Source organism: Tubulanus polymorphus, chromosome 10 (assembly GCF_964204645.1).
Source record: "Tubulanus polymorphus chromosome 10, tnTubPoly1.2, whole genome shotgun sequence".
Lineage (NCBI taxonomy): Eukaryota > Metazoa > Nemertea > Palaeonemertea > Tubulaniformes > Tubulanidae > Tubulanus > Tubulanus polymorphus.
The window spans coordinates 530,797-545,486 of NC_134034.1; the positions used below are offsets into that span (position 1 = coordinate 530,797).

Genomic DNA, 14,690 nt, shown 5'->3' on the forward strand with positions numbered 1-14,690 from the left:
CGAAACAATTTTGTCCCCTTTGGAAAAAATTAATCGAGAGAGTCGAAAAAAATCGATGAAAATTTGAATTAAAAACAGCTGTGTGGTAAATATCATCTGAATCGAGGATCGATGCAGCGGGCAGACGAGACTAGCGCATCGAGATTACAACAGTTACCGCAGGATGAGGAGGGGCAGCAGCAGGAGCCGCCCAGCAGGAGGAGGAATTCTTCCTCTTACGGTTCAATGAATAAACGTAGTATAAACTCGTCAGTAGCAGGTCGCAGAGGATACGAGGAATTTAACCCGGTTCGGACTGGTAGCGATGATGAGGATGTAGCCGCTGCTGGACCCGGGGACGATATCATGAAGAGGCCGTCTGTACCGTGTCCTACGTGTAGGGGTACCGGAAAAATACCGAAAGGTAATAACTCTTCACTTTAACTTCATCTATCCGTCAGGATTTTGAGTTCAGGGTGGAGGTATTTTGGGTGAATGTATTTTTTCCGTGATTGGTTTAGATATTTTTGATTTCTGACACTGACACCCTGTACTGACTTCAATGATTCAGTAAAATTATGATTAGTTTAAAATCAGGATCTTGTTCCACAGTTTGCTGTTGACTTTGAGGTAAAAAGATCAGAACTGGATCCAGAACTGTGGAACTGGTTCCAGAACTGTGGAACTGGTTCCAGAACTGTGGAACTGGGTCCAGGACAGTGGAACTTGGTCCAGAGCAGTGGAACTGGGTCCAGAACTGTGGACTGGGTCCAGTATTGTGGAAGAGTGGAACTGTGGAACTGAGTTCAGAACAGTGGAACTGAGTTCAGAACTGTGGAACAATGGAACTGTGGAACTGGGTCCAGGGCAGTGGAACTGGGTCCAGAGCAGTGGAACTGTGACAAGAACTGTGGAACTGGGTCCTAAACTGTGGAACTGGGTACAGTACTGTGGAACAGTGGAACTGTGGAACTGGGTTCAGAAATGTGGAACTGAATGCAGCACTGTGGAACTGGGTTTTAGGCTTATACCAATGTGTGGTTAGTGAAACTAAACCTCCAGGTTACTGACTAGTGTAGACTAGGAACTAGGCCTATGTATTTATCATATGTATTTCTAGATGAATTCAGTATTGAATGAAGGACTCTGATGCAGAGTCACGTCACAGCAGTCAGATTGAAATCTATCATTAGTATTAATTACACATACAGTCAGTTTTAGACAACATGTTTAATATGAATTCATTTCTGTTACTGCGACAGGTGTGGAACCGTTTTTAATGAGCCACTATTAGTATTCAGTTTAAGTTGGCCTTCATTGTATTCACAATCAGTCATTTATTCATTACTGTTGCAGGATATTACATCAGACAGATTTAACTTATAGATATACTGGAATTATTGCGGAATTGTGATATTTTTAATGCCTAGTCTGAGAGCAATACACAAGGGTTAATGTACTTCGGATTAAAATATCTATGATCAGTGCTTACTCATCGGTCACAGTCCTGAAAGTGGTTAAAAAGTGATATATATTTTGGACTCGTTGTGTATATTTAGGAAATTTCCGCTGACAAATCTTATTGCCTTTTTTATCTGTGAAAATTCAACGAACTTATTGTGGATATTTTCATCACCATTGATTGAGTGAACCGATCTCATCTTTGGATTCAGGGAAAAAAGTGCCAACTTGAAAAATGTCGACAACTGCTTCAGTTTTCACCGCTGACTGAGTCTGAAAGTCGTCACTCTTCGGTCACAGTTTGTTTCGACGTGAATATTCTTCGGACCGAGTTCATCGTAGATTAAAATCAGTCGCGTTTAAACACGAGAATGTTACGCGGTTTTATCGGTTCAAAATCATAGCCACGTGAAGAAGAAACTAGCGTTTAGAGGGGTTTCCTCGTTACGGGTGGCTCCGAGAATATCTAAATCAACATGTTTGGAGCGGCTCCAGACATCTCCTTTATTGAATTATCGTCTCTGAAGGCGCCGGAGCCAAATCAATTTTTAGTCAAAATCTAGTGAAGTATTTAGATCAAGTTATGATATAATATTGATTTCTTTCTAACATTATGAGCAAAGGTGAACATTTTTGTTACGACACCGCGAGACAAATCTTTAAATGTCTTCAATCGATATCATAGAAAAAAAATGTCCAGTTTATTCATAGCTGAATAAATAGAGTGAATAGGTTCATACTGTATTGACAGATAAGACTGTTTACCTGGAAATTCTAAGATTCCATTTATTGTAACCTGTGGAGTATGATGATTAATTTCAAAGTCCACATGGTTTACTGTGTAGGTGTCGAGGCGTGTGTCCTATTGATATATAGTATTCTGAAGTTAACACTAGTCATAGTCGGGTTTTGGTAGCGTCCAAAATTTCGTTTCAATTAAAAATGAATATATCGGCAATTCTGGAATACCATAATTTAGGGAATTAACCTTGTATTGGTGTAAACTGATTATGTTAATGCGGAATAGGTGAGGTGGATTTAGGGTGCTGGTAAAGTGTAAATCAAAAGCTTTATTCAGACAGGACTAGCAGTGCAGCTCGGAGTATAGGTTGTGTTTTAATCAATGATGTTATCAATTTTATTGATCATTTAATTACTAATTGAAAAGAGGACCTGCCTAAACCATCATAGAAATAACAAGGGATTAATATAAATATTAATATTAACGTATAATTTCTGGAGAAAATTGAAGTGATTTAGTTTGGACGAAACTTGCGATATCGACTTACATTGTTGCGGCGTCGTTAGTTACCGGATTATTAACTCGTCGTTGCTATGGATAATTCGGGTATAGATTCGGGAATCGAAGCGTATAAAACGTTCCGTAATTCGGAGAGGAACGCTTCGTTGACCGGTAGCGCCCCCTATAACGATATTCAACGATCGGATAATTATCAGAGCGTTAGCAACGAGTCGTCGACGGCAACGACGTCGCTATGGAGGAATATATTTAATTCGGGCGGTGATACGTCTCAATGTCCGACGTGTCACGGGAAAGGATACGTCAGAAAAGGTGATTTAAATCAATCCTCGAAAACTTTGAGTTTAGAATCGTTAAATTTGAATCATTGTCGTCACTGATGACATTAAAATAACCAACAGCAATAAAACCACAAAATTGAGTTTATCGTGGAACTGAACCTTTTATTTATATCTCACAAACCTTTTAAACCCTGTCTATGAAACCAGGCCCTGGTTAAGGATTTACTTCTAGGGATAACTTTGATACCCAGTCTATAAAACCTGGTCCAGGTTACGGATTTACTCCTAGGGATTACTTTGATACCCAGTCTATAAAACCCGGCTCAGGTTAAGGATTTATCCCAAGGGGCAACTTTGATACACGGTTTACTGGTATAAACAATCATGATATATTTTGCTGTTAATCATAACTATATTGAATTGTTGAAGTCAGTTTTATTTCAGTCAGTTTTGTTTTTGCGTTCAGTTTCTCATTCATTCATCATCTCTGTGTGCGTGTGTGTGTGGGGGGGGGGGGGTCGGGCAGGACAAGTGAGGTGTTTAGTAGAATTTTCATTCTTTCAAAATCATTCTCGCGAAGGTTACGTTTTTCGACCATTTTAGAGTCACGCGGTCCGATCGAATCTACTCTCATCACCGATAGCAACGAGGAATCTACTTTCGCCGGTAGCAACGGCATTCCCGCCGAGGAATCTACCTTCGCGAATAGTGACAACACGGTCGTCGTCGGTGATGATGAAACTGAGGATGAAATGAACAGCGTTGCCGCGATAATGAGAGACGACGAGGGTGTAAATGATGCTGAAATGGACGATGAAACTTTAAACTCATTTTCTAACGACGGATTGTTAGATTTGGCGCGTGGTATACCGTTGAGGGTACGCGCCGAGCTGCGCCAATATCGGATCACTCAGGATATACTGGCGCGCGCCGCCCTAGATAAATCACAGGGATACCTCTCCGATTTACTGCGTCGATTCACCGCCGATCGCGCGTTTAATAAGTCGACGAGGCGCCACCTGCTGGCGATCGGAGAATTCCTCGATCGGCCGGCGGAGCAGCGATGCGCGATGTACGCGGCGTGTCGCCGTGACGACCGTACTGACCCGGCGGCCATCGCTCGTAGAGAATATCGATCAACGGTAAGAGATTCACACGTAAAACCTGGGATATAAAAAACTGGGAATTTTCTCAAACATTAAATGTTTGTTTTCTCGTTGTAGCAGATGAAGAAGGTGGTGCCCCCTGGTGGTGTAACGCGGAGTATCACGGCTCACGCGGCCGCCGTTATGTCGCGGTATCTGTCAGCGACCGGTGGGGAATCCCCGGACGAGAGGGGAATCCCCGTTATAGCAGACGCGTTGAATCTAAACCCGGCGACCGTACGGAAATATTTCGATCAATTACAATCGAAAAAATCGCAACAAATCGATGGAAATTGTGACAATCAGCAGCAGCTGGTCGCAGATGCTGAATCGACAGCTGCATCAGATGCGACCGGTTCGATTCAGTGAGATATCGACCATTTTTTCAGAAAACTACTGATAAACTCTCGTCTATTCGGTAACCGTTGGTAACCAACAATGGTTTACTCGTTCAGTATCATATGAAATATTCTTTTATAAGAAAAATAATCTTGTTAAACGGAAAATTGCGCTGAATAAAGTTTCAAAAATACTGAAATTTTTGCTGTTGGTTTTTTTGTTTTCCGCGGTAGAATCATCAATTAGTTTCATATTTGTGAAAATTTATGATAAACTCAATGTTTTTAAAAACGGCTGAATTTGATTTGGTTTTATTTTTGTAGATCAAGAGAAGGAACTGGTGGCTTTAATACCGCTTAACGATAAGAGACTGAACCCACAAACGTAAGTTCATAATGAACCAAGTGAGAAGAACCAATTAATATTCTAAAAAAACCTGCGTTAAGAACAGAAAGCTCAGTAGAGAATTGTTGAAGATCGATGATGAAATGACGGAATAATTTTGTAATTTATTTGTAGGAAATTGAAGATATTTGCTACGATACTGGTTTGTATCCTAGCAGCCGGATTGACGATATTCTTCCTGTTTCCGCGTAGCGTTCGATTAAAATCAAACATGAAGAAATTATGGCCTGATTTCGCTAGAGTCAATGTCACCAAGAAATTCGTTCAACTCAGTTTAGAGGTGAGACAACTCTTCAAAACCCTTTTACATCATTACACCTTAACACAGTTCCACAGTTAACCCTGAACCCAGTTCCATAGTTAACTCTGAACCCAGTTCTGCAGTTAACTCTGAACCCAGTTCCATAGTTGACCCTCAACCCAGTTCCACAGTTGACCCTTAACCCAGTTCCACAGTTGACCCTAAACCCAGTTCCACAGTTGACTCTGAACCTAGTTCCACAGTTGACTCTGAACCCAGTTCCACAGATGACTCTGAACCTAGTTCCACAGTTGACTCTGAACCCAGTTCCACAGTTGACTCTGAACCCAGTTCCACAATTGACCCTGAACCCAGTTCCACAGTTGACCCTGAACCCATTTCCAAAAGCTGTGTCAGTTTAATTAGATTTTATCCCTTGTCTATTAGGTATGTATGGGTTTTGATGAAAGTGAGTTGAGAATGAATATGATTATTATTGTTTGAATCAGATTTTTCAAACTGGAGTTCACACACACTCACACACACACACATGAAGGTGTATATATGGTATAATGGTATAAACCGCAGGTGGCCTCCACTCATACTCCACTCATACTACCGGCATATTGTGTACAGAATAATAATATGAATTCAATGAATGATCAGTATCTACTGTTGAACAACAGCAACAGCAGCAGGTGCAGTAGCGGTAGGTGCTGCTAGAACAACAGGTGTTATGATCAGGTCGGCATATATGGAATGACGCAATTCAAAACTCAGAAGTACCGAACATGAGGGGGTGGGGGTGGGGGTGCAGGTTAGTTCGGCACCCCAGATGTTACTGGGGGGGGGGGTGCAGGTTAGTTCGGCACCCCAATAATTCAATTTTTAGGCTAAAAGAAATTGATACCTTGTTTCTGCTGAGTTTAAAAGTTGACCCGGCCGCGGCCGCCTATCTACCCTGCCTCTCTTATAAAATTAACAGTAATAAAAAAACTATCATTTTTGTTTAGCCTTAAATGGTGAATTAGAAGGTAACTTGATGACGTCATAGGTGGATTTATGGAGGCACAATCTTTTCTCAAAGTGTCTATAGATCAAATCACTTAGTACACAATTTGATGATGTCATAGGGGGATTTATAGAGGCAGACATCTTTTCTAGAAGTGTCTATTTATCAAATCACTAGTGGACAATTTGATGATGTCATAGGGGGATAAACTGGAGGCAGCCATCTTTTCTAGAAGTGTCTATATATCAAATCACTTAATAGACAATTTGATGATGTCATAGGGGGATTTATGGAGGCAGACATCTTTCCTGTCTTGATTGAACATCCTCGGAATAAACTCTTGTGTTTTTCATATGAAGGGTTTTTTATTATATAATAATTCACAAAAAACGTGTCACTTTATTTTACATGTGATTATAGCACATTGATATTCGTATTAAATATACGCGGTTATAATTTATACAAATCTCACCTTATTTTCACTTGGACCTGCGAATGCGGGGGTTACATGCTCTTACTGCAGGTGTCGTGCTCTATTTAAACCAGGTTAATCCCAGTCGGATTGCGTAGGCTTAAATCGAGGCAGCTAACATTCGATACTGTATTTTACAAAAATATCATTGACCCAGTTCCACAGTTGACCCTGAACCCAGTTCCACAGTTTACTCTGAACCCAGTTCCACGGTTAACTCTGAACCCAGTTCAACAGTTAACTCTGAACCCAGTTCCACGGTTTACTCTGAACCTAGTTCCCCCACAGTTAACACTGAACCCCGTGGAGAGAGGGGGGAAGGGGGGGTTGTCAGTAATAAGGTGAACAATCTGTAACTAATGCTGAAAGTTGATTCATGATTTCTCCGTATATTTTCACCGGTTGTTTATAAACGCTGCCGCGACCATATCGACTACCGGCGCCACCTGTAACGCCGCTCGGCTCGTCGTTTATTAAATGTTGGCAGATCGCCAGCAGTCGTTCTTCCATCAGTCGTTTTTCTCGTTTCGGTTTGGTATTACGCGATCGCGTGCGTTTATTAGCGAACCATTGTTTAACCTGCGCCGTGGTTACGCGACCGACGCGCGCCATCTCTTCGCGCTCGGCGTCGCTCGGATACGGCGCGTCGATGTTCGCGTTGTACCAGTCGTTCATCGCGTCGATCGCGGCTGTCGTTAGTTTGCGCGACGACCTGGTCGACTGGTCGCAGCCGGTCGACTGGTCGCGTTGCTCGGTAACTAATTGTTGTAATAGACTCAAACTGCGTCGAACGCGTCTCGTTAAATGTAAAAGTTGCCGATCGTAAAACTCGTTTAGATGATACATCTCTACGTCGAGGTCCGGGCCGGTCTGTTGAGTTTCCACAGCGACGGTAACTGCGTTATGACGGTCGACCTCGGTTACGGTAGTCTGTGTATTATAGAATGTTTCTAATTCTCGAACTCTCGTCGAGTCGTCGTCGTTTAAACGCGTCACGTTCCGGAACTCGTTTCGTAATTCCGTCGTTTCGATCGTCAATCGCGTCGTTAAATCAATCGCATTGTCGTCGTCGCCTAGCAACGACATCGAATACGGCATGTTCGGCGCCGCCTGGTGGCCGATTTGTAAACACTCTTCAGCGAGCGTAGCTTTTAGTTCGGGGAACATCGGATTATTGGTAAGTTTGACCAGTGATTCGATATTACTGGTCGAACTGGTCGATTCAGTCGATGAGTCAATGACTCCGGCAGTGTCTCCTGCTGTGACTCCAGCAGTGACACCAGCAGTGACTCCAGCAGTCTCCTCTTGTTTCGTAACTATCAACGCCATTGGTAGAAGATCTTTTTTTCGAATTCGGACACAATTTTTATGTTCAAGAAATCTGTCGATGTCCTCGCCCTCGCGTGATGCTAGATTTTTATTCTCGTGAAATCTTTTCAGTTGCTGCGTCACACGTGCCTGTAAACAGAGGAGTCATCTTATCAAATTTCGGGTTATTACAGGGTCCCTACGACTCCTTAATTCCTTAAATACTCCCTCTAATTGGAAAATGCTTTTTAAGACCTGCTTCAACTTGGGTCAAATTTCAGAAACTCCTTCAATTTTGAGATAGGCAATTAGAAGTTGTGTCTAGTTTGTAGTTGTGCAATAAACTACACCTAAATCGGTACAGTTACCAAATTAGAAACCAAACATCTCAAACGTCGTTAGATAAAAATTGCTCACAAAACCACTGAATTAATGGTTTATCAAGAAAAACAGTATCAATTTAGGCAGAGTGCAGTAATTGGGATATGAAAGTGATGCAGACGCTTCCTCAAAAAATGTCCTCATTTGAAACTCCTTGAAAAACTGTTTATATGCAGGAATGAATGATCTGCAGGTATCGTGTATCGTCCACAGAAACTGTGTTCACGATCAAATAAAATTCACACAATTCTAACTCAGGCTATCGAGATTTGAATCGATTAAATTCAGCGTACCTTTAAACCTGCACTAGATGCGACCTCTCACAGAATGTTGATTTCTCGAACTGTTGAAGATTAAATGATGATACATCAGTCTCTGCGTGGTGTGTTTATATTGCTGATGAGTTCATATCGACTAATTAGTAATCAGTCAATTAATTAATTAGTTTTTAATTGTTGTTTACGTGGTGTCAATTTGTAGTCACAGCGCGATGACACTGCGTGTATTGTCAGTCAGGGTCGCGGCCCGTAAAAACATTCATTTCATACAATTCAAATTAGTCTCGATGTTTTGAACGCAGTCTAGACCAGACCGAATTATCAGACGTATTTAGAAACAAGGGACGTCTGCTTATAATTGACCTTCACCTTCAATGTCAATAGCAGACGTGATATTTTTAGTGAAATTTTATGTCTGATTATGATTTGATTTTCAAGAATTAATTTTTTTTTTTTTAAGAAATAGAATAAAGAAAATTAAAATAATGTATTGCGACGTTGATCTATAATGAAATGAACGAAGGGGGATATCTCAATAAAACTGGTGTTTTTCGCAGTCATATCATGTTTTTGAAGCCATTGAAGTAAATTTGTTGTGGCAAAAATCAGCAATTGGCCGCAGCAATCTAAAATTGCTTCCAAAATGGCAGAAAAATCTGACAAATCACTGATTATTTTGTGTTTGGTTTTAAGTTGCGCTTTAAGTAACTATTCTAAAAACAGAGTGTCACCCGGAACGCACTATAGGGTAATAACTGACACCTCTGTTTTCTTATTGATTGATTCGTTAAGACAGAACTAATTAACATAATCAAATCAATAGCTGATTTAATTACCATTTGAAATATTCAAACCAATCAATTAACTTGTTGACTGTGTGCAATTTAATTAGGTGTGTTGAGCTGTGTAAACACTTGGAACCCCAGCTCCACGGGTTGTAGGTTAATGTTTGACTCAATAAGTTCATTTCAATTATTGTAACTCTACAGTCAACTGTGGAACTGGGTCTAGAACTGTGGAACTGGGTCTAGAATAGTGGAACTGGGTCTAGAACTGTGGAACTGGTTCCTAAACTGTGGAACTGGGTCCAGAACTGTGGAACTGGTTCCTGAACTGTGGAACTGGTTCCTAAACTGTGGAACTGGGTCCAGAACTGTGGAACTGAGTCTAGAACTGTGGAACTGGATCCTGAACTGTGGAACTGGATCTAGAACTGTGGAACTGGGTCTAGAACTGTGGAAACTGGGTCTAGAACTGTGGAACTGGGTCTAGAACTGTGGAACTGGGTCTAGAACTGTGGAACTGGGTCTAGAACTGTGGAACTGAGTCTAGAACTGTGGAACTGAGTCTAGAACTGTGGAACTGGGTCTAGAACTGTGGAACTGGATCCAGAACTGTGGAACTGGGTCCAGAACTGTGGAACTGGGTCCAGAACTGTGGAACTGGGTCTAGAACTGTGGAAATGGGTCTAGAACTGTGGAACTGAGTCTAGAACTGTGGAACAGAGTCTAGAACTGTGGAACAGAGTCTAGAACTGTGGAACAAAGTCTAGAACTGTGGAACTGGGTCTAGAACTGTGGAACTGGGTCTAGAACTGTGGAAATGGGTCTAGAACTGTGGAACTGAGTCCAGAACTGTGGAACTGGGTCCAGAACTGTGGAACTGGGTCTAGAACTGTGGAACTGGGTCTAGAACTGTGGAACTGGGTCTAGAACTGTGGAACTGGGTCTAGAACTGTGGAACAGAGTCTAGAACTGTGGAACTGGGTCTAGAACTGTGGAACTGGGTCTAGAACTGTGGAACAGAGTCTAGAACTGTGGAACTGGGTCTAGAACTGTGGAACTGGATCCAGAACTGCGGAACTGGGTCCAGAACTGTGGAACTGGGTCCAGTACTGTGGAACCGGGTACAGAACTGTGGACACTGGATCCAGAACTGTGGAACTGGGTCTAGAACTGTGGAACAGAGTCTAGAACTGTGGAACTGGGTCTAGAACTGTGGAACTGGGTCTAGAACTGTGGAACAGAGTCTAGAACTGTGGAACTGGGTCTAGAACTGTGGAACTGGATCCAGAACTGCGGAACTGGGTCTAGAACTGTGGAACTGGGTCCAGAACTGTGGAACTGGGTCCAGAACTGTGGAACTGGGTCCAGTACTGTGGAACCGGGTACAGAACTGTGGACACTGGATCCAGAACTGTGGAACTGGGTCTAGAACTGTGGAACTGGGTCTAAAAGTGTGGATCCAGAACCTTGGAACTGAATCCAGGACTGTGGAACTGGGTCTAGAACTGTGGAACTGGGTCTAAAAGTGTGGATCCAGAACCATGGAACTGGATCCAGGACTGTGGAACTGGATCCAGAACCATGGAACTAGGTTCTGAACTGTGGAACTGGGTCCTGAACTGTTGATCTTGGTCGATTGTCAAGATTAAAGGTGTATAATAAATTTGTTCTGAAACCTGTTTCTGATATTTCTGTATTTCTATATTTCAGAATCGAGTGAATGTAACGAATCAGAATTTCTACGCAATCGCGATCAATAACGTTGAACTTCAGGCGATGTACGATATGAGAATCATGAAAAAAGTTCAGAATACGACGAAAGTCTCGATTCCGATGAGGAATCAACTTCAATATTCGATCAGAATCAATATCACGTTCGAAGAAGAAGAAGGATACATCGCGTAGGTTTCAATAATTATAATTATAATAATCATAGAAATAATACTGATTATGTTAATTACGCAAGTATGAAATAAACATGAACTGATAGAATAGTAATTTAAAAACACTTTGAGAAAAAATATTTACAAAAGTTTGTAATATTTTACGAGTGACTTATGAAGAAATTTGTCTAATTTTCAGTTCTTTCAATTCGATTTGAAATTGATGAATTTTTATTTATTTTTATAGGGAATTTTGTGCTTTCAAGAGTCAATGGGTTTCTCAAATATTCATGCAGTTTGTGTAAGTATAAACATTAGAAAAATATGATAAAGTCGCCACCCTGTTAGAAATCTCTTTAAGACAGGTCTTATATTATTAAATTGGGTTTTGAACCAAGATGGTTTTAAATCTAAGCCTTACTGTGCAACTTGACCGAAGACATGAATTTTCAAAATCTAGAATTTTAAAATCTATTTCTCTTTTCGTAGATGGATGATTGATACGAGTTATTTAGGTCACACGGAGCAAGTGACTCTAACGACGTATCAACACGTGAGCTGTGCGCCGATATCACGCCATAAAAACACCACCGTCACCGCCGCAAAACAAAAACAACAATCAAAAACTGTCGCTGCTGGCAACAAAAATAAAATTACAGCGAAAAAAACCGACGTACAGCGATGAGATCGGGTTGAGTTTAGATTCATCGAAAAAAATCGAAACTCTAAAAACTTTCGCAGATCGGAACTACAGCGATATGTGGTGGATATGTTAACAACGCGGAATTGTTCGTAGTGGATATGTTAAAAACGTGGAACCATTCATTCGTACTGTGGATTGATAAAAAATGTTTGTACATAATGGAGGATATATTAAAAAGACTGCCGGTGAAACCGCAATCCACAATCCGTATTTTAGTGGAAACTCGCGAGTTTTTGTATGAAGATGAAAATGAGATTGTTGGATAAAACAATCAAAACTAAGGCTTTAAAACCGATCTGAATTAATCAGATCGGTTTATAATGGACCTCTTTACATAAACTTAACTCCAAGGGACTTTCATATAAGACTGAACCGCGTGGCTGGTGTTCAGGCTGAACCGCGTGGCTGGTTCTGTAGAACCAAGTCTGCGGTTCAATGTTAGCTGCTTATTCATACTTATTTATCAACCTTGTGAATAAATATAATTTTTGTGTAATTTGTAAATAAGTTATAGGCCTCTCGTAGGTATTATGATGTATTACTATGTATACCTCTATTTGTCTTGACCTAAGTTCCTTTAAGCCAGGCCCAGCGTCTTAAACCCAGGCCCTGCGTTTATTTCTATGATAATGTTGCTATTAATATTTGACTGTGATTATGAATTGTCAACCCACCTGACTGTGAGACCTCACTGTGAGACCTCGCTGTGAGACCTCACTGTAAGACCTCACTACGAGACCTCACTGCGAGACCTCACTGTGAGACCTCACTACGAGACCTCACTACGAGACCTCACTGTGAGACCTCACTACGAGACCTCACTACGATACTTCACTGTGAGACCTCACTACGAGACCTCACTGTGAGACCTCACTTTGAGTTAGCTTTAATGAATATTTTCTCTTTTGAATCTCAGCAGACCATTCACTGAAAAAATGATTCTAATGAATCTGCATCCTGCTATCCTGCTATCCTGCATCCCGCATCCTGCAATCTTCCCCCTTCAGACAATCACCAGTGTAGTTGTTTGGATTGTGTTGATTTAAATGTCGCTATCTTTCAACTGCCGAAACGCGTCAAGATTTTCAAATAATTAAAGACATTCTAATATTTATACAATGTATGATCATCTAGTTGTTTTAAATAAATTTACAGACCTTGTTTATAGAAGGTCAGTAGATTATTAAACAGTATGAATTATAAAAAAACTTTACTAGTGTTCCAGTCGAGGTTTTAGAGGGACGTGGCCACCCCTTTCATTTTTACATCCCCCCTCAGCCAAAAATCAGCCACAGCGAAAATCAGCCACAGCTTATAAAATATCTGCTGCCCAAACCAGAATGGATGTCAGTATTTTATCAATGCTGATTATTGCTTTGAATTGAAATATATTGAGCTAATGTGAAATAGAAGATTACTCCAAAATTAAGCTTCAAATTTCTGTATTTTTTTGTGGGGATTGAAAGCCTTGCTACTTTAACAGCCACAATGTCATACACTTACTGTATCAATGAATGCAGCCCCCTTTTTAAATTCCAGCATATAGTGAAAATTGATTACTGATTTAAATCATTAATTATTTAACTGATTACACTCTGAGGAACTGGAATTGAAAACGTGTCTACGCTAAAAAGCTTCATTGCATGAATTTGTGGAAAGTTAGGGCTTTCAAGACGTCATCTATGCAATTTAGAAATATTGTATTGTATAAAGTATTAAACCGTAAACTATCTATTATTGTGTACAACAGTTAGGAAATCTACCTACATCAGGATCCAGTTTAACAGTCATGGCTTAGATTAATTAAAACCATATACAACTTAAAACAAGTCTCGGACTCAGTTGTGAACAACTTAAGACCAGTTTAAGCTCATTTTAGTTCTATAACCAATCTAATAACTTCAGACCAGTCTAAGTTCATTTTGGTTCTATAACCAATCTAACAACTTAAAACCGGTCTAAGCTCATTTTAGTTCTATAACCAATCTAACAACTTAAGACCAGTTTAAGCTCATTTTGGTTCTATAGCTGATCTAACAACTTAAGACCGGTCTAAGCTCATTTTGGTTCTAAAACCAATCTAACAACTACTCAAGACCAGTTTAAGCTCATTTTGGTTCTATAGCTGATCTAACAACTTAAGACCGGTCTAAGCTCATTTTGGTTCTATAACCAATCTAACAACTTAAGACCAGTCTAAGACCATCTATGTTGTATAGCTTATCTAAAACTTAAGACAAGTCTTGAAATTTATTGACCACTTTTGAACTTCAAAGTCTGGCCTGTGAAAGTCAAAATCTTGGTTCCACCTGGTTCCACAGTTCTAGTCAAATTTAGCTGATATATTTTTCTGAAATACTCATAGAGAACTGTGGAACCAGGAGGAACTGTGCGGAACAGTTGTGGATAGGTCAGAATTGAATCATTTCTCTTTGAGTCAACAGCATTTCAACTGGTTCCGTCAATTATCGAATAATATGTTTAAATCTATGTTAAATAAATTACTTGGAAAACGAATTTTTATTTTTGATTTGTTTTCGGCGTTATTTTCTCTATTGAGGAGCCGAGCACCCATTACGATACTTGTGCTGCTTATTAAATCAAGATGGATTTGAATCTCTCCTAGGAAATAAACTCTGTATTCTAGCCGCTATGTGAGTGCACAATCATTACTGTGAATATCTGTGAGAAATTTGATATTCTTCTTATTTCGAAAATTGCCAGATGCGGAATTAACTGCATTTGAAATCCGTGAA

At 40.4% G+C, this 14,690-nt stretch overlaps 1 protein-coding gene across 5 annotated transcripts; it reads left to right on the plus strand.

Annotated features, from left to right (window-relative positions):
- Positions 1–22: 22 nt before the first annotated feature.
- Positions 23–14,443, plus strand: LOC141911975 (transmembrane protein 106B-like). 5 transcript variants are annotated; one of them, XM_074803110.1, is made up of 6 exons: positions 23–403; positions 4,790–4,850; positions 4,986–5,151; positions 11,059–11,249; positions 11,479–11,532; positions 11,721–14,443. In XM_074803110.1, the coding sequence occupies exons 1-6, from the start codon at positions 112–114 to the stop codon at positions 11,914–11,916; spliced, it is 960 nt and encodes a 319-aa protein (XP_074659211.1). In that variant the 5' UTR covers positions 23–111; the 3' UTR covers positions 11,917–14,443. The 5 variants fall into 5 exon arrangements, with proteins under 5 accessions (XP_074659211.1, XP_074659209.1, XP_074659208.1 ...); XM_074803111.1 differs by lacking the exon at positions 23–403 and adding an exon at positions 2,044–3,013; XM_074803108.1 differs by lacking the exons at positions 4,790–4,850; positions 4,986–5,151; positions 11,059–11,249; positions 11,479–11,532; positions 11,721–14,443 and adding exons at positions 3,586–4,124; positions 4,209–4,545.
- The last annotated feature ends 247 nt before the right edge of the window (positions 14,444–14,690 follow it).